General features: G+C 46.0%; 1 protein-coding gene across 3 annotated transcripts in view; it reads left to right on the forward strand.

Annotated features, from left to right (window-relative positions):
- Positions 1–26,707, forward strand: part of ZBTB41 (zinc finger and BTB domain containing 41) — a 275,820-nt gene that overhangs the window by 32,456 nt on the left and 216,657 nt on the right. For all 3 annotated transcript variants that reach the window (XM_078644047.1, XM_078644054.1, XM_078644038.1), the window contains exon 4: positions 20,002–20,071. In XM_078644047.1, coding sequence (XP_078500173.1) covers positions 20,002–20,071 — 70 coding nt within the window. The remainder of the gene's footprint in view (positions 1–20,001; positions 20,072–26,707) is intronic.

The following is a 26,707-nucleotide window of genomic DNA, read 5'->3' on the forward strand; positions in this document are numbered from 1 at the left end:
ATGAAGACAAATCAATCGGTCTTTTGACCACTGCACATCTCCAAAATATATCACTGTACATTTATAAAAATCCTACAAAAATGTTCAGTGTAGGTGGATTGTGGCAAAATGAATCGTCAAAGTGTTTCGGTGAGGTTAAGTATACAATTCACCTTCTTAAAGACATTAATACTTTTCTTATTCCATTTGTTAAAATTGAATTTTATACAAACATCTACTGGGATTCTAATAATGTACTCAAATAGAGAAATCGAAAACCCACCTATTAACCCGGAATAGTGAAAGCCACGACCACCTCATATAAAATATACTGATGAGCATTAGTTATAATAAGAGGAGCCAAATAGCAATATCCTGTGGCATTCAAAGAGGCCAAATAATAGTTTCACATCACATTGCATAATTTGAAGACCTCTTCCATGAGGTCATATATTATGCTTATTCTCTTTTCGAAACCCTGCGTAGTCTCAAAAGTGGCAAGTCAGATGTTGTTTAATAATGGTCCCGTACTCACACTCTCCAAGACAAAATAAGGACAGGAGTTCCTCGCACCCTTGAGAGGTTGCCTGACTAACACAGCTCCCTCAAAGAAATCTATAGATGAGAATGGTTTCCTCGTTGGTAGATTTCTTTTTGTGACTTTTTGTATTTCCGGCTTGTAAGTGTAGTTATAGATTGGATGATAGAGTGCATGATGATGGGATTGTGAGTTTGTTCCTTTTTAGTCTGAGCCTAGCAGCAGCGCGCATGCACTTCTCGCTCTGCGAGGCATGATGTATTAGGGTATGCAGTGGAAGCCCCGCCTACTCTCCGCCCCTATATTTTTAGGTCTCGCTCTCGAGACCTATTGTCACCGACATGCCTCTCAAGAGAGACAGACCGGGGCACATGCTTCAGTTTGGGACCGTGGACGCGCACGTACAGGCACGCGCGCCCATCTCCTGTCCCGCAGGCAAACCAGCATTCAGTTTCACTGCTTACAGTGAGACAGTGAGACAATAGATGGCATGCTGTTCACATACACACGCACACACACACACACACACACACACAGGCACGCACACAGGCACACACATACATCAACTCCCTCTCTGCCCCCCCCAACCCCCCAACCCTTTACCGGGCTCTTTCCGCGTCTCATCTCGTGCGCTCCCACCGAGCTGTTTCGCGCCCGGCGATCCTCAGCTCGTTTAAAATATTTTGCGAGGCATAATCGCATATGGGCTCCAAAGGTTTGAACGCTGACCCTGCTTTTCACAAGACCTTGTACCGGTGGCTGGGTGAGAGAGGAGGGTTTCGTGGGTGGTTTGGAAAGTTGACCAAAAGTGCAAAACGGCTATAATAGCACCCGAGCCTGCTCCCTCCACTCCAGAAAGAGGGGGATGTGACGTACTGTGGTTCGGCCCCTCTAGGGGCTCAGTTGGGAATCTGCAAGCACATCCGCCTCTTACGTTCTCCCTCTCTCACGCGCATGTACGTAGCCAGCACCATATTTTGGGAACCGAGCCTCTTCAGTTCTATTCTGAGCTTAAAAAAACATCTCATCTGGTGAGTAAAAATAGAAATGCTACTGAAAGTAAGCATTCATTGTGGTAATGCACACACCACACCATCCATTCCTGCGGCGTTCACTAGAGAATCAAGGGGGCGGCAGATGCTGTGCATGCCACAGGAGCCTCAGTTTATTGCTGTAGTGATTCTAAAGAGGTGGGAATAAGCTGATAATCAAAAGCCATCTTCCTTATCAGACTTGTTAATTGGCATCTATTAGTAGTGTAATCTTCTATATTTCCTCATACACTGGACTTGACCTAGAAGATCTCCACTACCGATCCTAGATATATCACTGTACCGAATTCCTGTGTTCCTCTAACAAATGCTGTATTGTACGTAATATTTGATTTGTCTTCCGTTTACACATGGTTGACTTATGCTTCTTTCTTCACACCCACCAATTTTGAAGTCGGCGCTATATTAAACAACAAATTATTGAATAACTGCATACTTTAAGTCTTGGGTGAGGGGCGGTGCTCAGCTCGCGACAAAGATAACCGCTTGAGCCTAGAGCTCCACAACACCGATCAGGAATCCTCTAATTATTCTTTCACCCACCGCTGCAGAATTGCCGATGGACCGACACCACGGAATTGTAAGGTTGCCGTAACCTGTAAACCATACCCCGACCCTCCTAGTCCCTTCCAGCCTGTAGATAAGGTGACAGTTCTGGGCCGCTAGTCCCGAGCTGGAGTTGGACACGGGGTGGAGCTGTGTACCTGTGAGTACGGAGACTGGTTGCATGGAGGAGCTGGTCCCCTTCATCTACGGAATACCTCCAGAGCGGTGGCCGGCGCATCCTGACGGAGTTGCAGAAGGTGCTGCCGCTGACTTGGGGAAGGCGTGTGGGTCCGCTGAGGCAGCGTGCGTGGGAAAGCTGTGCGGTCCGCCGACGGAGGCAAAGACGTTCTCTCCCCCCCTCCCCCCCTCTCTCCCTCCCCCCCCCTCTCTCCCTCCCCCCCCTCTCTCCCCCCCCCCCCTCTCCCCCCACCCCCTCCTGCCCCACGCGAGAGCGACGCGGCCGGAGCCGCAGCGGGATGCAGTGAGGCAGCCTCAAGAGGAGGTAACAGGTGGTGGGGACGCCTGCATCAGCGAGCACAGAGGGGGACCACGCAGAGGTGTACAGCATCAACAGCGGGGGCAGAGACGAGCGCCGCCGCCAATTTTGTGTGCAACCGGGGGATCCCATAGCGCCGGCTGCCACGTGGGCATACATGGAGTGAGCACCCTGCAGCTGAATTGAGCACTGTGAAGGTCGGCGCTTGAAGTGGAGATCTGTGGGGCAGAGCATTGAAGGGTATACACCCGGAGAAAATTGTCAGGCAGTGTGGATGTGGCGGGGCCACGGCGACCAATGAAACGGGGGACCCAGGCGGATATTGTGCTGCCCCAGCGAGCATCATTACTAATTCTAACAGGCCATTGGGGACGAGGCTCGAAGGCCAGGCAGGGCCGTGGTGGAGGGGTCTCTCGGCGGGGGCCACCTTATCCCTGCGGACGCCGACACGCATAGCAGGCTCTACACTAATATACAACATCCCCCCAGGGCGAAGGAGACCGGGCACAGAGCAGCACAGGGAGGTGGCTGTAAGACTTTCCCGGCCGTACTAAGCACTGCCCGGGGGTGGCGCGGTGCAGCTCCACGGCCCCAGGTGAATAGGGGGCGTGATAGTAAGATGCGACACTAGGAAGCGCTCCCAGTGGCAGGAATTCTTTATGGTGGATGCGGTTGAACAACACGTACAAGCTGTGGATAGCGGCTCTGGGCGTTGCTTCCCACGCAGGGTCTCATAGTCTGCCCTCCGACAGCTCGCTGACAGGGTGATATCACATAACAGTCCTTGCACAGCCACCCCACATAGGAGAAGATGATGGGTAGAACGGACAGGACCCAGTCTAAGTTGTCCTTCGAACAAAAACGCTCAAAGTCACAAGACTCCACCACGGAGGAGGCGAACGGGACCACAACCCCTAGGGAGGATGAACCGGACATCCGTAGTTTGCTATTGTCAATGGAAAAGGGATTGCAAAGTGGTATCTCTTCCCTGGGCACAAAATCGACTCCCTCTCCTACCGGATGGACAGAATGGGGGAGCGGCTGGAAAAACATGTGGAGAGGCTGGATATGTCCGAACGGCGACTCACGGAGGTTGAAGAGGCACAGACGACGCTGGATTCGGAACACAAACAGCTAGGGAGGATTATGCGGGTGCTGCAGGATAAAGCAGAGGACTTGGAAACCCGCTTGAGACGTTGCAACTTGCGGATCACGGGCCTTCCGGAGACGACACAAACAGGCAATATGGAATGCTTTGTAGAGAAGCTACTTGTCGACCTGCTGGGGACAGAGGTGTTCTCGTACATGTTTGTGGTGGAGAGAGTGCATCGCTCCCTGGGTCCCGACCCAAGGCGGGAGCCCTGCCGCGTCCAATCATAGCAAAACTGTTAAATTACCGGGACAGGGATGCTACTCTACGCAAGGCCGAGGGACAAACAAACGCTGGCCTATGAAGGATCAAATATCCCACTCTATCCTGATTTCACCGCCCAAGTACAAGAGGCACAGCAGCAATTTGTCCCCATGAAAAAACTGTTGCGGGTGTTGGGCTTAGACTATGCTCAGCTGTACCATGCCAAGTTACGAGTGAAGAGACAAGGTCGCTCCCACATCTTCATAGATCCGAAGGCTCTGCAGAAGGCGCTTAAAGACTGGAGCAGGGAACAGCAACAGAGCCCGGAGCGACAACTCCTGGATGAGGCGGCAGGGGGGTCGCTTGACTATCAGGACTGAGTCTCGACCGGTTCCAGGCAGCTGATAAGTATCTTGGGGGATGGGGGGAAAAGGGAAATACGTTAGGATTGTATATATTGCTATGCTGGGGCAGACATTTATTTATACTTCCATATGTATGACTTTCTCATTTCTAACCACTGTAATTAGGCATATGGTTGTGAGAGGGTAACCCAGAGATCCCATTATAGCCTCATCATTAGATGCAAAAGCTGCCTATTAGGATGCACGATACTAGCAGGGCGACAACTCGGGAATGAGGTGCGCTGTAATGACACGTATTGCTGCGAAACGCTGTTCAGTGGTGGGTGTGACGATGGAAGTCGGTGTGTGGAGGTCAGGACAGGGGAAAGCCAGCATTGCACTTATAGTTGTATATAGAGCGACCTCTGCCTGCGTGTGACAAACACCACTACTTTCAACTAAGTTGGGGGTGGGAGGGGGAGGAGTGGAAGGTCCCCATAGGGGATGCTATTCGACCGAGTTGTGGGTCGTCAGCTGTGGGTGAGGGGAGGGAAGGGTTGGGACACAGTTTGGGTTTTGGAGGTTAAAGAGGTCAGCCATGTTGTTGTATGTTATACATTACAGGTGTCAGCCAAAGGACTCAGGACGATATGTTACGCTTGACAGACAAGATGGTAACGGCTAGGGAAGCCACTGACTAGAGACCTGTAGATTCCCTCAGAGTGTTGTCATGGAAAGTGAGGGGTCTTAACGACCACCGTAAACTGCGCAAAGTGCTAAACTACTTAAATAGGCACAGCATAGATGTTGCCTTCCTTCAAGAGACGCACCTTCCGCTGCAGAGCCCAATGATGCGTTCCAGGGGTCTTGTGGGTAATGTTAACGCAGCAGGTTTCACAACTCATGCTAGAGGAGTAATCACATGGGTGAATCCCACAGCTGAAATCGCACTGCTAGAGCTAACAGCGGACACAGGCGGCAGGTTTGTCATCTCCAGATGTAAGGGTAGGGGGCTGGACCTGCTTTTGGTTAATGTATACGGCCCTAACTACGACTGCCCAGAGTTCTTTACCACATTAGCTAACACTGTGAGCGGATGCAGGACGACACAAATACTTTGGGGAGGTGACGTCAACCTTGTCAGGAACCCGAGTTTAGATAGATCAGGGGGCTCGTTACTGAGGCCGGCGACGGCAGTCAGAGTGATAGAAAGAGTCATGTTTAGCGCGGACCTCATCGGTGTATGGCGAGAGCTTCATCCGCTGGATGGGGGTTTCACCACTACTCTGCTTACTATGACCTACACACATACATTGATTACTGGCTTGCGTCGTCATCTCTCATGTCCCAGATCCGTTCTTGTCAGGTCCTGGAGCGCACCCTGTCGGATCACTCCCCTATTTTGTTGATCTTGTCCACCTCTAAAACAACAATCCCTCCGTTCACATGGCGTTTCCCACCTTACTCATTGCTTGACTCCCTCTTAAAAGAACAAATAACAGAAGTGATAGAAACATTTTTCGCCACCAATATTGGGTCAGTGGATAGTTTCCAGACGGTATGGGAGGCCTTTAAATTGTACATCAGGGGGGTGGCCATGTCCAAACACTAAGGGGTGCTCCGTGACATTCGACAGAGACTGTCAACTCTGGAGCTCAGATTGGGGGAATTGGAGATTTGTCGGTTGTCTGGGATGGACAAGAAGACCACAGTCCCGATGAAGATATTACTAGAGGAGTACCAGGAGGCGGCGGACAGCAAGGTGCTGCATTTAGGAAAATATGCCACAGCACGCGCATATGGAGAAAGAGACAGGCCGGATCTGTGCTAGCTAATATGCTGAAAGCCAGACATGGCAAGACCACAATCACCACGATCCGATGGGAGGAGGGCGATCTGCTTACGGAAGAAGCAGACATCGCCAATAGATTTAAACAATACTACGCGGACATGTACGCCTCACGTCTGTCAGATATGGATGAGGAAATACTAGACTACTTGGAGCATATTAAGTTACCCTTTCTAACAAACACGCAAAGAAAAAGACGAGATTCTGGAAGCACTGATGGGATTGAGGGAGAATAGCGCCCCAGGGACAGATGGCCTTACGGTGAACTTTTATAAGACCTTCATAGAGTTACTGCCCCCCCAGATTGTAGTATTATTTGATGATATGTGTGTAATGGGACAGATGCCGCAATCTATGAGGGAAGCCATTTTGGTTGCCATTCCCAAACCTGGTAAATCACCTGAGGAATGCGGATCTTACAGACCGCTTTCCCTGCTTAACGTTGACACCAAGCTGTTTACGAAGATCTTGGCTAACCGTCTGGCCCTTTTGACCCCAGAACTAGTCGCTTCGGAACAGGCAGGGTTTGTACCTGATAGAAACCTCACTTAGAATCTTCGTACGGTCTTTGGCTCAATGAAACATGTCCGACAGGATACGAAGACTGTAGCAGTCTTGGATATGGAGAAGGCCTTCGACTTTGTGGAGTGGCCCTTTATGCGACATGTGCTGACCAGAATGGGACTTGGCCCTGTCTTTTTGCAAATGATTGGGGTGTTATACAATGCCCCCTCCACACGCATCCGGTTTGGGAATCTGGTTACTGGCGCCATTTCCATTGCCAGGGGAACTCAGCAGGGCTGCCCCTGGTCACTGACGCTATATGCACTAATTGCGGAACCTTTGGCGTGTGCGCTCAGCAAATATCACAGCCACAGAGGTGTCAGATTTCCTACCTACGAAATCGTGGTATCAACGTATGCGGATGATAACCTGCTATACGGGAGGGACCCCGAAAACAATCTTTCCCCGGTACTATGAGAGGTGGTACACTATGGGGCATTCTCGGGGTTGAGAGTCAATTGGCCCAAAACCATAGCCTTACCGCTTACACCGGCCACTTCACCCTTTGAGATGGAGTATCCACTGCTGTGGTCTGACGATTCGGTTAGTTACCTTGGCATTAGACTGCACACGGATTCGGAAATTGTTTTTCGAGAAAACTATGGGACAGCCGTAGCAAAACTAGAAGATGACGTTGAAACCTGGATTGGGCTGCCGCTATCATTAATTAGTAGGGTCTCCATCATGAAGATGGTAGTGCTACTTAGATTCCTCTTCTTGTTTGTAAATATACCGATAGTGCTACCACTCTCCTTACTTGCCAGACTTAGAATAAATGATTGGTGAGACTGGCTTGGGAGGGCAAACGGGCTTGTGTCAATGGCGGATACTCACTTTGCCATACCATCTGGGGGAATTGGGGGATCCCGACCTGGAGCTGTACTACAGGGCTGCGCAAAGTGCGCAAGCACATAGTTGGATTCAGGGTGCAGATAACATACCATACCTTAGGCTTGAGAGGTTGTTCGCAGACACTCTCCCCCTCCCAGCTGTCATTTTTGAGTTGGTGGACGCAGAACTGGGATTCTGGACTCCCTGAACTCGACTCGGCATGCCTGGCACTACTTATTACAACAGCAAGCGGGGGCACTGTTATATTCTCCAGAACTGCCTACAGCCTGGGCGGTCTGGTTGTCCCCCTGTAGTGATAAGGGGATCGTACGGGCGCTACAGGCACTGGGCATTCACAAGGTGGGAGATTTGTTTTCAGCGGGCGTCTCTAAAACTTGGGAAAAGCCACTGCCGCTATAGAAGCACCACTTTACTGCAGCGCTTCCAGTTCCACAGAGCGCTGCGCCAACAACTAGGGGACGCTATGGTCGAGCCCCTTGAGGTGCGAGAACTATCGTATATCATTAAAACTAAATCTTCCTGCAAATTGGTCTCCAATATATATAAATTGGCAATGTCCCAGAGAGCTAATCAGTATACCAAAGCCAGGTTGGCCTGGCAGCGCGACATAGACATAACAATTGACGATGACATGTGGTCATACTGTACTAATACGAGACGCATATCACTACACGGCAAACACAGACTGATACATTTCAAATGCATTAATAGAGTGTGCTATACGCCAGAGAGACTGCACAGGTATGGATTGAGAGAGGATGCAACCTGTGACAGATGTCGTTCTCCAATGGTGGATTTTATACATTTAGCGTGGGGTTGCCCAGGTGTTTTTCAATTCTGGGAAAACATATTTCAGGAGATGAGCACTATTGCAGAGTTGGAGATCCCCCCTGACCCGGCGGTGGCGTTGCTGGGTTACTCTAAAAAATTGCCGAAGGCAGCTCGCAGACTGGTTGACTTAGGCCTGCTGATGGCAAAACGTAGAGTGGCAATGTGTTGGTTAAGGGGACCCTTGCCTACAGTGTTGCAATGGTCACATGATGTCCTTTACTGTTACACACAATCAGAAAACTTCAGCGAACTACTCCCGCCGCCGAGCAGACCGAAGAACTTTTGGGGGCTCTACACCACATACTTGAAAGGAGGGAGAGGGCGCACAGCGACAGAGACTACGACAGGGGCAGAAGAGGTTATCCATACCTCGGCGCTATAGAGGATATTGCTATTTTGTGGATCAGGATGCACATTGTGGGCAGCGGAAAGTGCCATGCTTTGCTCAATAGATGTGGTTGGAACAGAGGGCGGAAATTGGTACTAGGAAACGTAGTTGGCAGGAGGGTACTGGGACGGAATGACAACAGATTCAGAGCCTTATTGTCATGATTGTGCGCTATTCTATGAGTCCTGACAGTGAATGGCTGAGCTGATTCCTCTGTTTGTTAAAAAAATATATTTTTGAGATTTATTTAAGATTATTGAAATGCGTCAGACATGCTATATACATTGATCAGAACTGCAACTTTTAAAGAACAACGCTGCCCGGCCTCCGGGATGTGGGCAAAGTAGCTGTGTGATGTGCCACATGTATATACGCTGCCGGCCCCAGGGTTATAGGCGAACTGCTGTGTTTATCAATGATACTTTTCATAATGAAAAAATAAAATAGTCACGGTCTTCCCCAATGGGAATAAAGAATCTCTTTTTTTTCCCTTAACTAACCTGATCAAATGAATGTTGCCTCTAAATAACTTACAAGCGACAAAAGAAGGTCTACACGTTTATGCCTTCTGACTACCAACATTGGTTGGAACCTGTTATCTGTTTTTGACTAAACTGTGGTGATGCACCAACATGAATAAGGTGGTACATAACTAGATCAAGTCAGAGTGTACTCAGTGCACAGTTATGTCGGCCCCCCAGGTGGCTCTCTCACCTCTTGTTCTTTAACGGTTGAGAGAATTGCACGCAGCACGGAGGCTAAAGGAACTGGAATGTGACTAAGTGGCGACAGGGCAGGTTAGCTTTCTCTTTCTGTTTTCAGTATTACTATGTCTTATATCCCTTCCCAACCCATAACCCCTCCTTCATAGGAGTCTGATAGTACCTGCAAGCAGTACGTTGTGATATACTATTGATTAAACAATAAAATGCAACAAATCTGCCAAAAATCTGATTGAGAAAGCTGAAAGCCAAGGTATATTAGACGTAGGAAACCTAGAAATATGACCTGCAAAACAGCTATTGATTGGGGAACGTCAGTTTCAAAAGCATAAACCAAGGGTTCACTCTGTACAAAATGTGTTTTTTGTGTATCTGTGGAAGAATACTTAATTTAACAATCAAGGAAGAGACGCCTTATCTGGCCAGGATCACCTCATAGATATTTCCTTTTATTCTACATGGCAGTGTTGAGATTGGCATTGCCTAGGAAAAGTTGATAAAGTCTGTGTGGGGAAGGCGAATACCATTCTCATAGATAAAACCCATAATAAATGACTGTTGGTGGAATGTGCTGCAGGCATGGACATAAATAAGAACTTCAACATAGAAGGAAATACAGTGAATATTGGAATTATGGGTTGTGAGAGGAGTGACTGAAATTATATGCGTGGAAGTGGACAGAGAATGTCTTTAGGATGCAAGTACAATTTATTTATTGTGTTTTATAAACCGCAAACATGACCACCACAGTATCAGAGCGCTGTACAGAGAGAGGGCTGCTGAGGGTTGCAGTGCAGTAAGAACAAATTAAGATACATTATACATAGAGCTCGACAAGCAAGGTATAACACAGTAGGATACAGTATCAAATAGGGGGAGAAAAAAAACTTCTACATAGTTCTTTTATGCAACATGTCTTTCTAGCTGTATGGCTTTGACTTCCTCCATGAAAAGCTTGAGTGGAGTAATTGCTCTCGTTGAGGGTGATAGGGAGTTCCAAATTTTGGGGACAGGTCCTTTTTTTTTTAAATCTGGGAGGTTCAAGTATGAGGGATTTAGCACTTCTAGAATCCCTTCTGCCTTCTGATAGCTTGATCCTAGTTGATTTGTATTTAGTAACAGAATTGTGAAGGGCTTTGTGTGTTGTGTATGACACCTTCAGTTGGAATTTGGCTTCAACTGGGAGCCAGCTGAAAGCTCTGAGTGATGAAGAGATGCGATCTAACGACGTGTGCCTATAAAAAGTAGGATAGCTTTGAGTAGACCTATGAGTGTGGCATTATCATATTCCAGTCTTGAAATCACTAGAGATTGAACAGCTGTTTTTAGGTCTCCTGGTGGTATGAATAGTTTCAATTTTCTTAGAAGGTGCAAATGTAGGTTAGCGCTTCTGGTGGGATCTTGTATGTGGCCTTGCATGTTAAGATTTGAATTTATGCCTAGTGATTTTACGGATTCCCATATGGATGGTGTGGAGTTTAGCAATTTGATGTTAAGAGACCACGAAAGGTGTTGTTGGGCTTTAAAGGATGGGAATAAAAGAATGAATTTCGTTTTCAGCAGGTTTAGTTTTAGCTGGTTGTGTGCCAGGCAGTCCTGTGTTTTTTTCTAGGGCGTCATCCAGTCTCTGGATATCCTCTTGAGCGGATAGTTTGATGTGGGCCTGAGTATCACCGGCATACATGTGGTATTAGACTTTTGATTGTTGAAGAATTTCAGTGAGTGGTTCCATGTATAGCTTGAAGAGCGTTGGAGAAATTGTAGATCCTTGTGGAACGCCCCTGTTGGTGCCTGCTACAACAGATAGGGTGGTGCCTATTTTGATTCTTTGTTGTTGGTTTTGCAAGAATGAGGTGAACCAGTTAAGGACGACCATTCGCTCCTAGAAATTCTACTGTTGTCAGGAAGCTATACTATGTAATAGTGTGTGTAGTGGAATGTTTCTGTTTAAACATTGTGGGCAGTTGGAGCTGGGTGGGAGCAGGCTGAGAAGTGCTTGTCTGCCATGTAGCCTGTCTAATAAATCTACTCAAGCCAACACAGACTCGGCGTGATTACTACAAAGAGTTTCTCTGAGGCATCTGTGGCTGACAGTGTTGACTGTCGCTGATAGTTCTGGAAGTATTAGGAGAGATGTTTCATTTTGGTCTAGTGATGTTTGTATGTCATCTAGGATGTTTAGAATGGCGACCTCTATGTTGTGTCCAGGCCTAAAGCCTAATTGGTGTTTATCTAATAAGTCGAAATTCTTGATGTTTTCGCCTAGTTGATCGTGGGGCCATTTTTCCTACCAATTTAGCCAGGAAAGGCGGATTGAATACTGCTTGGAAGTTGTTTAAGTCTTTCTGGTCAAATCCTGTTTAAAAAAAAAAAATCTTTTTAGTATGGACAATACTTGTCCTATCTTCCGGCATTCTGGAAGGGAACCTTGTTAGGGAGATGTTTACGATTTTTAGTCCATAAGGGAGTTACGGATTGAAGGATATTTTTCAGTAGGTGTGAGGGAATGGGATTGTCGAATTGTGTGGTAGTGTTAGATTTGGGGGTCTCTAGTTGGCACAGGTAGGTACTTGTGACAAAAAGGGACCCTTGCGTCTAGTCAGGGTAAGGGGGACACCCCTAAAATAACCCCTGCTCACCCCCTTGGTAGCTTGCCCCGAGCAGACAGGCTTATCTCAGAGGCAGTGTGTAAAGCATTTGTGAACACATACAGTAACTAAGTGACAACACTACAGATGGACGCCACATAAGTTGTATATTAAAAATAAGTATCTTTTATATAGATTTAACACAAGACCACAAGCGACAAAAATCCACAATACTGTACTTAAAATGGTAAAATTAGCTTAGTTCTCTTTAGATCTTAAAATGTGTCACTTTGAGTCAACGTACCATAAAATGCATAACGCACTACAACAAAAGTGTTGCAGGGAAGGTGATGCGTCTGTTCCCTTCTGCTGCGTAGGGGACGGTGATGCGTTTCCGTGGCGATGCGGCGAGCAACGCCGTGATGCGATGAAGTTTTGGTGCAAAGAAATAAAGATGTTGTTTTCTTCTTGATGCGGACAGGACCTGCGACACGATGCGTGGTGCTTTGACAACGATGCGAGCCACGACAGGGCCTGTGACACGCTTCTCGGTGATACGACGCCGTCTGCTGTGACATCGATCCTCTTTGGCGATGCGCGGTGCTTCAACAACGATGCGAGTCGCGACAGGCCCTGCGACGCGCTTTCCAGTGATGCGGCGGCGTCTGCTGCGACGTCGACCCTCTTCTCCGGCAATGCGAGGTGCTTCGGGGGCCCTGCGATGACTCAGCGGTTCTTGGGGGCCGCGACAGACCCTGCGAGATGCTTCCCGGTGATGCGGCGGCGTCTGCTGCGACGGCGATCCTCTTCTCCAGCGATGCGAGCGCTCTCGTGTTGTGAAGCGGCAGTTGAGCGTCACGCTTCTTGCTCGTGAGTTGCGCTTCCAGCTCCTTGTGATACACAGCTCCTCAAAAATTCCAGAACAACTGCAGGCACTTCCAAAGAACTCTTGGGGAGCTGGTGGGTGAAGTCTATTGTCCCTGAGACTTCAGCCGGAGGCAAACTCTTTTCTCAAGCCCTTGGAGATCCTTACAAGTTGATGAAAGTACACAAAGTTCCTCTCTCCTTTCTTTGGCAGTCAGGCAACCACTGCAGGCCAATCCCCCAAGCAGCACTTCAGCTTAGGGATAGTCTCTCCTCAGTCTCTCTGATTCCGCTCCTCAGCAAAGGTTTCTTCTTGTTGTCCAAAAGTGATCTAAAGTTCTGGGGTTTGGGTCCCCTCTTTTATACACAGTTTATCTTTGTTCTCTGAAGGCAGGGAGTCCTTTGCCTAGTCCAAACCAGTTCTGTCAGTCCCGGAGCCCTCTGTTTACATGACTCCTTCTCTCCTTTCTCAGTGCAGGGCAGAGACATCAGATGCACCACAGGAGGTGGCGCCAGCATTGTGGAGGGAAGGCACAGCCCTATTCAGGTCCCAGGTGCAACTACTCCCATCCATCTAGATGCAGATCTCTCTATTCAGCACTGGGCTGACTTACCCTGTCTCCTGGAATCCTCGAGCCCCTGTCACTCAAACTCCAGACAAGGAATACACAACCTAGCAGAGGCGGGCTTGGAAAGTTAGACAAGAAAATACCTACTTTCTAAAAGTGGTATTTTCAAACACAGAATGTTAAAACCGACTTCACTAAAAGATGTATTTTATCATTCTGAGTTCAGGCATACTAAACTCGAATTTCTACCTAGTTTCCTGAGTCAGTTAGGATTCTAAGATGTAATAATCTAACTGCCCATTCTGGCCTATAGGGAATAGGTAGCCTTGCAATAGTGAAAAACGAAAATGGCTGTAATTCACTATTACGACATGACTCACACATCAGGCTTGTCCTACCTTTTACCTACAATGCACCCTGCTCTTGGGCCTACAGTATGGGTGACTAATATGCAGAAAAGGGAAGGTTCAGGGGCTGGCAAGTGGGTGCACTTGCCGGACAACGTGGCAGTACCAGACTGCACACAGGCTCTGCAATGGCAGGCCTGAGACACACTTTACAGGCTGCTTCTGTGGGTGGCTAACCAGTGCTGCAAGCCCACCAGCAGCATTTGGTTCACAAGCCCTGGGCACATTCAGTGCACTGTACTAGGGTCTGACCAGTAAACCAAATCAGCCAATCATGGAATCACTAATCCATACATCAATTTACAATAGGGAGCACTTGCACTGTGGCACTGGACAGCAGTGGCACAGTGCCCAAAGCATCTAACACCAGCGAAACACATGAGGCAACAGCAAAAAAATGGAAGGGAGACCCACGCCAAGGTGCCAGGTCTAAAAGGTAGGTCTCATTGACTGACTGGTTTTCTAGATTTCCTCATCCAACAAAGATCTTAAACTGTTCTAAAAGACTCCATTTTTATTTGGGTCAGTTGGGGTGCATTGGTCAGTATTCTTGCTGTTTGCTGTCACAGTGGGGTTGATGAGTTCACGACGTAGTGTATTATCTTGACTGGAAATAGAGTTGCATATGGTTGAAATTGTATCTTTAAAGAAGTTGGATAAGGCGTTACAGGTGTCCGTTGAGCTTTTTCGATTGTGGGTTCTACAGGTTTTTCAGTTAGTTACTTTATTATGTCAAATAGTTTTCTGGACCTGTTCTTGGCTCTGTCTAATTGAGATTTGACCACTATTTTTTTGACATTCCAGGTAGCCTTTTGTATGAGATTCTGAACTGTTCCAGTTGGGTAGTATTTGGTTCCTTCCTTCAAAATATTTACAGGTGTCCAAGTTTTCTTCTTTCATTGTTTATTTATTGGTTGAACCATGGTACTGTAAGTTTTATATTCTGTCTTTTTGGATGTAATGGGCCAGCCTTGTGAACTATGTCAATCATCTTGCTGTTGTAGAGCTGCGTCAGTTCTTGAACCTATGCTTGGTCTGTCCGAGGTTCCAATGCAGTGTGGCAAAGCCCCATCAATTCTGTTCTGTTTACGTTTTTGTAATCCCTCATCCATATTTTTTCTGTACTTGTTTGGCCCTTGATTTTAGTTTATTGTGTGGATATTTGGAAAAGAATTTGATGGTGATCTGACCAGTCTGTTGGGGAGATGCCTAGTATGGCTACTGATACAGGTTAAGCGATGAAGCGATCTCGAGTGGCAACTTTGTTGTGTGTAGGTCCATTGCAAGTTTGAATCATGTTGAGTTTCCGGAGCAGGTTACTGAGTGCAGCCACTGTGGGGTCTTTATCATTGTTCCAGTGAAGGTTGAAGTCTCCTAATAATATTGTATTAGAAAGTGAAGAGGCATTGATTGTGATCATTTCCATAGGTTGCTCCATGAATACTGTGTTGTTACCTGGTGGATGGTATACAAGCAGTGTTTTCGCTAGCAGTTTCTTTTCAAGCTTGATTTCAGCTCCCAATAGTTCAAACGATGATTGGTCTTCAAGCGAAAGAGAGTTTACGGTTAGGGAATTTCTGTGAATTATTGCAATACCTCTCCCTGCTTCAATGTGAGGTCTAGAAGAAGGATGGAAAAGTCAGGTGGAATGAGATGGTCCAGAATTGGGGCTTCTGTTGGGTTGAACCAGGTTTCAGTTAGGAAGAGCATGTCCAGATAATGGGCTAAGATGCTATCTGCTATGTCAGTTGCAAGTTTTGCAGCTGATCTGCAACTGTGCAGCATGCATTTTAGGGTTGTTACTGTTATGTTAGTTACTGTGATGGGTATTGTGTTTGTTGTGATTGATATCAGGTTGTTGTGATTGACTTCTAGTGGGTTGTATCTCAGTTTTTTGAGATAGGATGTCCTGATGATCGAGATGTTGGATGTGGTGTCAAGGGAGAATTTCTGTGCACCTTGATAGCATATTAGTAGAGTGTTTACCTCTTCTTCTGTGAGGTGATTATTTTTTTTTCTTAGCCAGTGAAGCATGTTGCCTTGGGGAGTTGTGAGTCTGCTGTTTAAGAAACTTTTTCTTCTAGAAGGGGAGTCCGTATACTTCGTAGTGGACATGTACATCTTCTCTAAGATGAGTAGCAGTGAGTTGACTCTCTTTTTGACCCATTCTATGGCTTCTCGGAGTAGTTACCAGTTGCCATTGCTTTGGTAGGTGGGGAATTTGTGTGACTGGTACTGATAAATAACATTATCATTCTGTGTGCCTGTTTGCAAGTCTTCGTGACCTGTCTGTGTTTTTATTTCTTTCACCTGCTCTTTATCTTGGGGGTGTTTCTTGGTCACTAATCTACTATCTGTTTTTGAGTACTTGCATTTCTGACTGAGTGAGCTGTTTGTAGGAGGGTCTAGAAAGGGTCTGTGGGACTGTGTAGACTGCAGGGCTATGAATGTTGCTGGGTGTAGTACTTTGTTCGAAGTTAGTGGGTTTTGGGTAATAGATAGAGGATGAAGAATGTTTCTTGGGCCCTAGCCCAATTCCTGTTGTGAAGTAGTTGCCTCTCGTGGTCCGAGAGCTTTTAGTTGAAGGGTCTATTTTCTGTTGGGTTAAGTATACTGTGGGTCTACGATTGTCTTTAGGTGTAGTTCTTCGCTGAGTTAGAGGGTTCAAGACAATGGTTCGGGGATGGGGTAATAGATGGCTAACTATTAGTTTGCTGGGGCTACTACTTGCCTTTTTAGTTCACTGAAAAGTGAGTCAAATGCCTGTAGGTCTCAATCAGATCCTACCACAACTCTCCGCGCAGACCGATATGGGAGACCTAGATGAGACGGACTGGCAGGAGGCACTGGCATCTCCACGAGAAGTAGCAATAGCCTCTAAGCTGCGCTTAGTACAACCTAAAGTGCTGCATAGAATTTACTACATGAGGGTAACCTTACACAAGATGGGAAAGACTGACAACCAACTCTGCTTGAGAAACTGTGGGGCAGTGAGCACTTTTTATCATACGATATGGGAATGCCCAGAGATAATGGTCCACTGGGAAGCAATTATGCGCACAGTAACACAAGTTACTGGGGCTCCCGTGTCTCCGGAGCCCAAGCGATGTCTCCTGAATATTTGGGAAGCGACAGATCTCAATCATACGGCCAAAGATTGGGCGACATTAGGTATGACAATAGCCACGTGCAACATTGCCAAAAATTGGAGGACGCACAATACTCCGTCATATTGAGAAAGGTGTAATGATATGGATGGGGCTATGGTGGCTGAAAAGGCAGCATTTGTACAAAGGGGGTGCCCCAAAAAGTGGGAGCGGGTATGGGGAAAACGGAACAGCTTTCGATTAAACATCTGTACGTTAACACTTAACGAACCCGCACTAGACAGTAGTTGATAGTAGACTGTGCCAATGTTAGATAATGAACAAAACGTAACTTTGTAACCAATTATATGACCATTATAAGAGGCAACTGTGTGAAGGAACGCAAACCTTGTAAGCATTCATTCCTTCATGTGATATTGTTATATGTCCTGTACCAAATAAAAAAGAATTTATACAAATAAAATGCTTGTTGGTCATTGCCTGCTGCTTGGATAAGGATGTTTTCATTTTTTGTAGATTGAGATGGTGGTGGAGCAAGGGGAGCGAGATATTGTTAGTTTGAGACCATAGGGGATGTTCTGTTTTGTGTCGACTGCCTTGACGATGTAGAACGGATTTCACAATTTTGCTGTGCGTCTCATGTAGAAGATCAGTTCGGTCTTAATGGCCCCTTTCGAGAAGCAAAAATAAGAGTCCGATATGAGCGTTTCAGGGTTAATTCTTACAATGTTGTGTTTGAATTTATTTGTTCCGTTTTTGGATAAGTTGGGTGTATAGTTGATTCAGAGTAAGTTCATTCCTGAAAGTGACAGGAGTGGGAGTTATTGCATTGTTCTGGCCTAACTTTGTCTTAGCTGCCGGCAGAGTGGTTAATTGTGATTGCCTATTGCAATAATGCTGCCTCTGTTCGGTACCTCCAGTTGTACGTCTGCCAATCAAATGGAGATAGTGATGCTATGCACCAAGGAGAGGACAAAGTACAAGAAGAGAAAGGCAAGCCATTTGATAAAGGCAGGTAAATAGGAGTGATAAAGAAGTCCCCTAATTTGTGGGCTGTTGTCTTGGTTGGCAGAGAGAATCTAGCTCTCATTCATAATTGATGTGTGGGCAAGTTAGAAATCACTGTTCAAAGTCGTCCGACCCAATTACACAGAATCAATCTACTTTCGATCTCCACTTGACTCTCTACATCAGTTTGTGTTGCAGTGGCATTCAGAGGAACACTATTTGAAGATGGCCGCTCCCCGTGTGTGTGTAACTTTCTTTCATCAATTAACCTTGTAGTTGGTTATTTGGTAAATTACACCGCACAAAGTTACTGGTTGCCCAAGATGGCCATTTTCACATTCATATTAATTTGCCTTTTAGAATAAAAATATGGCCACTGGCATGAAAAGTTCTCTCCCGCTGGAGACTTATTAGTCCTCTTTCTAATTCCTTTACTTCAGGTGTCGTCCTTTTGGCACTGCCACATCACAGACAAGAATGGGATTTCTAAAATGGCATCCACGATGCACATGCACCATGGTCCCACAAAAACCAGGCTCCCCTGCTCACATGAGGCACCCTCACCAGTGCTGCAGAACGGCAGAATCTTCCCCCCAAACCTCAGTGCGCCCGAAGATCTCACATCGGCTCCCAAGTATTCGGTGAGCAGCGATGTGATCCTCATGCGAGCCACGGTGGTACGGAGTTGAGTGGGGTTGAGTCACCCAGAGCGGTGCAGGCTCTCCACGCGAGCTGCAGCAGTCGAGGACAGAGGTAGGCAGTGTAAACTGCACCCAGGGCAGTGTGGACTCTTCAGGTGACAATCCAATGCGGGACGAGGGGGAAAATATTCAAAAGATAGAGAGGTCCCAATCACAAATATGGATATTATGTCAAGCTAAACACAAGTATTGATGCTCAGATAAAGATGCTAGTGCCACAGTATCAATATAACAATATAGACAAAAAAAAGTTGCAAAAAATAGGTTTCTCTTTAAAAAAAATCATAATTTTATTAGGTACAGTACATGATAGCGTATATCAAGTTCATAAAAAACAATAATTAAAAGCACATGTTAAAAACACATTTCCTTTGTAGAAATAACATTCGAGAAGTAGTTGTCGACACAGCATTTCGTTTTTTGGGGGTAAAAACACCTTCTTCAGAACAATTCTCAAACTAAAACTTTTAAGGGGTACAAGAAACTCGGTTTCGGTTCTTTTTGTCATCAAGGCCCAATTATCAGTTTAGGGTCCCAGTCGTCACTTCTATGCCATTATCCTCAGGTCATCAGTTTGAGGATTTATTAATGTACATCAGAGCCACCGTTACTATGAATTAGTATTAATGCAGACTCGTTCTAAAATCAGGCAAGGGAGTAAGTATATTGCCGCAGCCTCGATCAGGGTATTGCCTATATCAACGGCATGTAGTATTCAGGGGTTGTCCTCCTGAAGTAGGGCAGTATTTATGCCACTCAATAAAATTTCGTTCGGCCTCCCTGCTCCGTCTGTACCGATTCGTTTCTTCTGTAGAGGCGCCCAAGGGCAGTGCGGGCTCTTCATGCAAGCCGCTATGGTCCCTGGAACACTCATTGGTGTGCGCAGCCTGTTCTCACCCACTGAAAGCTCTTTCCCCTCCGAGAGATCTCTTTTGCTTATGTCTGTCCTCTGTTGCAACCATCGGTTGTCGTTGCTGTTGTGCAATTCCCGCCTCCAGTTTTCACGCAATCTTTCTTTTGAGTCTTTGTTGTTTCCAAATCTCCGTTTCTGTATGAGCATACCTAGGATTTGCACCACTTGTGATCCTTGGCCCCCGGAGCTCTCAGAGGAGCTCCTGCCCGTCGGCCTTCTTGCTTCCGTTATAAAAATAGTTTTTCATGAATGTAATGGAAAAGCCAGTACTGCTCTTTTAAATGAGCCACATGTCATCAGCTCTGAATATGCTATATTTTTCTTTTTAGATTTCATCCAGATGGTGTTGAAGAATTTATAGTCCGCAAGAAACGAAGGAGCGAAGGTTGGACATGTGAAGTAAGACCTCACTTTCATTAACTCCAGTTGATATTGTTGGATGCTGTTGCTTCTGCGTTGTCTCTTACCATGTCTTTGCTTACATGCTTTTCAAGACCTATTTGTTTGCCTGTGCCTTTTAAATTTCCCTGCTGAAACCCTCCATGCATTCACCATCATTTCTGTAAAGAACATCCTAATGTTGCCTCAGAGCCTGCACCCAAAAAAGTATCACCTGTCTGGTTTAGTATTCATTTTCGGGTCAACAAAAAAATTTATATTTGTTTTTCTCTTTGTAGGATTTTTCTTATTTATCTTTTTGTAAATGAAGTCCACATAATATTCAATTTTAGGCTTATTCAGTAGCCTCTGAATTCTTTTTTTGTTCTGTATGTTAATTGCATCAAGAACAAGGCACGTAACCTCTTCCAGAACCACTGTGAAGTTACTAATTAAGAACTGAAAAAGACTGCAACAAAGCACCGCTACTTGTGAAATTACATTGGATACATTTATTTTCTCACATAGAATTGCATTAACCATCACCCTTTATATTTTTTTACTGCGGTGCTTACAGCCCATCTTATTCCCAATATATATATATATATATATACTATACTGAAGCTTTGTTGCTTGTATCTGCTACCATTAGTTTGTCTATTAATGGGACAGGACTTGTTAATAATAGGTAAACCAAATCCACTTCCTGTTTCTAAGTTAATATCAAAGTTACAGAGTAACAAAAAATGGGCATGTGTTTCTAGCATGCAAAAACTCTGCAGCCATATTCCGTGGTATTTAACACCTTCCCGGTATTGCACCTGTCTTTTGTTCCTAAAGTTATGTTTTATCTGGAAAGTTTTCAGACATAGGTCTTTATAAATGCAGCAGCAGAAAGATGCAGGTATCTACTGAGGTATCTGCATCCTCTTTTTTGCTACTTCTAAGAAATTGTACATCCATCTGCACTGTTCCTGTTGTTTAACACAGCTCTGGTCTATGATGGTGCTGACAGTACCTATCCAGGCACCTCGTTATCCTAGGTTTATCCTTTCGGAACCTATTGCTTTGTCTAGCACTTGCTGATTTTTCATAAACGTAATAAGGTAGAGACATTGTGAGGAAGATAACAGCCCTGTACTGTCAGAACACCGGAAGAAGCGCCTAAGAAGGTAACATAGCGCTGATAATAATCTGAGACCCTGGACCGGGACAGTGTAAGCAAGATAAGGGTGGGTAGCCACTACAATAGTATTAAGAAGACGCAAAGCACTGGGACCCCACCCCCTACACCAGCATGCTAACATGGGGAAAACAGATAAAACACAGCCCAAATTACAGTTTGACAAACGCAGACCTCCCTACTGCACGCAAAGATTACCAAGCTGAACTGGGCTCAGAAGCAGAGGCGCCAGAAGCTGGACTGGGGGGAGAATTGCTCGAGATACTAACTGCTATGCAAACTACTTTAACAGTGATAGACTGCAAGTTAGACACCCTTAACATATAGGGTTGATCTTGATAGACTGTCAGAGAAGATGGATAAACATGCTTAGCGAATGGACATGGCGGAGCGAAGAGTGGTTGACAATGAAGACCTCAGGGAAAGACTGAGGACATCCAGAAACTGCATGAGAAGGCGATTGCAGCCCTGCGGGCTAAAACAGAAGAGTTAGAGGAGAGGTGTAGGCGAAATAACCTCCAAATATTAGGTATTTCCAAGTCTACCAACACTGGCAACATGGAAAGATATGTTGAACAACTACTAGCTGAGGTAATGGGCCGGGACACATTCTCCAATCTCCTTGTGGTAGAATATGCCCACAGATCCCTGCCCTCCGCCCCCCACCTACCGCCGGGAGCTTGGCCCTGCCCCATAATAGCGAGAATCCTGAATTACAGGGACCACGACGCAGCACAATGCTGTTCCAGAGAGTTTAAGATACTCCAGTATGAAGGGGTAGAGATCTCAGTATACCCAGATCTCATGCCACAGGTCCCAAGAAGCCCTGAAAAAAATCATCCCAGCAAAAAGGAAACTATAAGAAATTAACATACCATACGCTATGCTCTACCCAGCACCCCTGACAATAACTGTAGATGGGAAGCAAAAAATATTTGGAGACTCCAAAAGCCTACACCAAAACTTGCAACAGCAAGAACGGGCAGGGAACGACGACGATCTAACAGCTCACTCTAATTCCGATGATCTAGAGTAAGAGCCACGCTCAGGAGTACAAATGATACAGCTCAAATCACTCACAGATTCGAGGGCAAAGACAAGTTACATCAGTAGCTGGGTAAACCATGGAAAAGAGGTATTATGAAATAGCACGAAAGCTAACCAAAGGGATCGACCTAACTTTATGGGTCTACCACAGGTGCTCACATGAATGGGACGCACTTTAAAAAAAAGAACCAAACCGCAACAAACCAGTGATGAGATGCAGACAACATGGCTGTGAGCATTCTCAAGATATGCATGTTAAGTTGGTATGTGCGGCCCTCCCCGCACCTCATTGTGGAGAGGTCTGGTGGGCTGATCATGCCCCCACGTGTGTACCACTAAGCGGGTGTTAATACAGGGTTGATTACAGGGGGTATGTTGTTAAGAGGGAGATATGTAAAAGAGGGTAATGTCTTTGACGCGATTGGGGCGCCAAAGTGGGTGGGGGGAGGGAACCAGGGAAATGGTTGCTGGTATGCCATAGTAGTTGGCAATGTGACACTAACACGATGTGCAATGAGATAGCACACTCGTCACTGACCTGTCTATATCATATGTACTATGGACCGATACATGGCATAGACACATAGATCATTGACCTTGCTTATATGGAACGTACGGGGCCTCACTAACCCTAGGAAATTCGACAAGTGCTCGCATAACTGGATCGACATGACGTGCACGTCGCACTGCTTCAGTACACATACCTCACTAAACACTCCGAGCTTAGCATTGGAGCCAGATGGGCAACAGTGCATATTGCCTCCTCGTATTCTTCCTATGCACCGGGGGAGGTATTGCTGTTGGTTAAGAAAGGGACGCCATTTGCAGTGCTATACACAAAAACAGACTCACAGGGAAGGTATATCATAGTCGGGGGCGATTTTAGCAGAACGGTCCTGAAACTGATCAATATATATGAGACGCATACCGACATCCCCTCCTTTTTTGCACAGATTTGGGCACAACTGCAAGAACTGACACCGACTGCGATTATGGGGGGGGGGAGACTTTAACACATGTCTAAACCCCACTTTAGACAGGGACTCACAGACTGACAGACACAATAAACATGCTGCTAACGTGCTAAGGGAAGGCATGAGTGAGCAAGGGTTGATAGACCTGTGGAGGTTGAGGCACCCGAATAAGCGAGAAGGTACGAACTCGTCTCTCACACATAACTCCTGGTCTAGAATTGACTACTGGCTGGGGACCAAGGAAGTGAGCACCTGGACAAAATCGAAATACCATATGGGGAAGACTCTCGGACCATGCACCGGTTCAATTAGAGCTCTCACTGCCTACCCATACACCTAGACAGTTTATGTGGCGCTTTCTATCAGACGTTAGACCAAATATTTAAAGCAAAAGTGAGACAGGCTATTGTTGATTTTATTTAACATGATCAAGGCTCAGTGACAAGTGCGAGAACACTGTGGGAGGCCTTCAAAGCAACTCTCCGAAGGGTGTGCATAAGCAAGCAGGCCAGGGTCGGAGATTGCGGACTATCTGCAAGATATTACTTTGGCCTGTTTCTCAGATGGGCAGAGGCAATACTTTATGCAGCCCATCACGGAGGACGAGGTCAAGGACGTAATACGATCCCTTCCAAAAGGTAAGGCCCTGGGCACAGACGGATACACTGGAGAATTTTATAAGGAGTATGGGGACCTGTTAGTACCACTCTTACTTGAAATATACCAGGAAGAATATGAACAGGGCTTTCTCCCCCCGTCGCTGCGAGAGGCACTGCTAATCACTATACTCAAACCGGATAAAAGTCCGGAGTACTGAGAATCATACAGATCTCAATCACTTATAAACATTGATGCCAAAATATTGGCAAAGATACTGGCGATTAGGATGCACCCCCTAATGCAGCACTTAGTGCTGCCTAATCAGTCAGGATTCGTACCCACCCGCTCAATGACTCAGAACTTACGTACATTGTTTGCACTGTCAGCTTGACCCAGAGATCTACCGGCAGCGGCCATTCTATGGGACGCAACAAAAGCGTTCGACTCGATGGAGTCGCGATATGTTTGCAATTTTGCGTAGAATGGGACTACCCCAGTCATTCCTCCGCTGGGTACAAATACTATACACTGAGCGAGTGGCGAGACTCAGGGTAAACTGTTACACAATGGTACCGCTTGCTATCTACAGGGGAACGCAGCAAGGTTGCCCTCTGTCACCACTTCTGTCTGCTTTAACGCTGAAACCGTTGGCCTGTAATATACGCCGACGGCACCCGGACGTTCAGATTAAGACCTCTTAGTATCTCAATGTATGCAGATGACATTGTTCTGTATATATGCAAACCTGCAAATAATCTAGAAATGTTACTGAGGGAATACATTAAATATGAAAGATTTTCAGTCCTGAGTATCACTTGGGCAAAATTGGTGATTATACCGTTAACTCCCTGCACAAAGAGCTGCACCATCGAATTCCCCATAATTTGGAGTACAGACCTGCTCAAATACTAAGGGATCTGGGTCCACAGGGACCCGGATCTGGTGATACGCAAGAACTATAGCAGAGCATTGTTGAAACTTGAAGACCAAGTAGCCCGTTGGATCCGATTGCCGCTGTCACTCGCGGACAGAATCGTGATACAAAAAATTATCATATTGCCAAAGTTTTTATGTTTATTCGGAGCGCTGCATATGTACCTTTACTACCAATGCGCGCAAGAGTATTTTGTTCACTACTGGCAACACCCGCATGATTATGTCCCACACATGGCCATAGAATCGGACTGAGCTCTCCCGGTCCCACTCACAGCATTAATTTCACAGAGACGGACAGGAATCCCAATTGCGGATAATAACCCAATGCAGTGCACGATACAGGCATGGCATAATCTAGCGCAGCAAGCGCATAAAGTGCCACTACATGCCCATGCACTACCACTATTGCATCATCCGAATATAACCGTTACACAAGAACAAAAGACTCAGTGCATGCTAGAGGAAATGATGGGCTTACACACCATGGGGGACATGGTCAGGGAGAATACGTTCCTCGAAGCAGCGGAAATTTGTTTAGGAACTGCACTGAGTCCATTACACCTCTTTACCTACATGCGGTTGAGAAACGCCATTATGGCTCTATAAGTATCCTTCCCACAAGAGCCGCCGACATTGCAGATACTACAGACCCTCCTAACTGCACCCACACGAAAACGCTTAATTACTAAACTTTACAGTGCAGCACAAGAGGACAAATCCAGATGTATAGAGCGAACGCTAGAGAGATGGATTAAACATTGAATACACCACTAACAGAGGTCGACTGGGGATGTTGCTGCACACTTACCAAGCTTCTCACGCCAAACTGTAACCTACACATTACATTTCTACAACAAATGTATTATACACCAGAGCAATTACACAGATATGGAGTGTGAAGGAACGCTGACTGTAACCGATGTGGGAATATGAACCGAATTTTCTGCATGGTAGCTGGGCATGTCCTCCTGTTAGAAATTATAGGACAGGAGTGACAAATACACTAGGCAGTGTGCTACTTGAGCCTGTCCCTAACACTCCACAGGTGTGCCTCCTAGGCTTATTAACAACTCAGAGACCGATAAATTGTAAACTAACTGCGGTGGCCCTATTACTAGTCAAACAACGCCTAGTAATGCACTGGGGTTGTAAGAACCCCGAGCACAGACAGCTGGATTAAAGACAGGTGTACTGTAAGGAGCAATTGAAACGTACGCAGAGGAGCTACCTGTGACCTTGAGACCGTAAGACATATGGGGCCCACTGGTACAGTACTTGCGGACATTGGAAAACACTTCACAGGTGGAAAGGGTAGAGGATGCCCCTGATAATCAATAAACTTAGATGTGTCTGGGAAAGGCCATGAATCAGTGTAACAGAATGTGACAAAACACTGAACAAATAACATACTGTATTGTAAGGTGCTATCTTGAATTCTAATGTGTCATAATACTGTATGTGTATGCTGGATAATTAATACAATAAAAAAAATGAACATAAAACCAATGAACAAAAAAAAAAACGTAATAAGGTAAAGTCCTATCATGTCGAAAGCAGTAGAATTCGCTTGCAAAACGGGTCATGTGCGAGGCTTAGATGTGCCATACAGATATGCAAAAAATTTCAGTAGATTCACTCTTTCTCTCTGCCTCAGCTCCATGTCTTCTCTACATGACACCTCTAAATGGCTGCAGCAAATGGTCAGATAACCGTCTGTCTGAATTGCTTTACTTCCCTTGTTGATCACTCCATTCAAAACAATAACCTGAAACAGTATAAATAGGATGTTCATGGTTAGTTTAAGTCATGTGATTTGTTTGCTCTGTTTATTTTCAAGAGTTGCAACCACCAGTAAGGGTTTCTTCTTGATGAACTGAAATATATAAGCATCAGCTATTTAATATGTTGCCTTTTTTG

Source organism: Lissotriton helveticus, chromosome 1_1, assembly GCF_964261635.1.
Source record: "Lissotriton helveticus chromosome 1_1, aLisHel1.1, whole genome shotgun sequence".
In the NCBI taxonomy this organism is placed as follows: domain Eukaryota; kingdom Metazoa; phylum Chordata; class Amphibia; order Caudata; family Salamandridae; genus Lissotriton; species Lissotriton helveticus.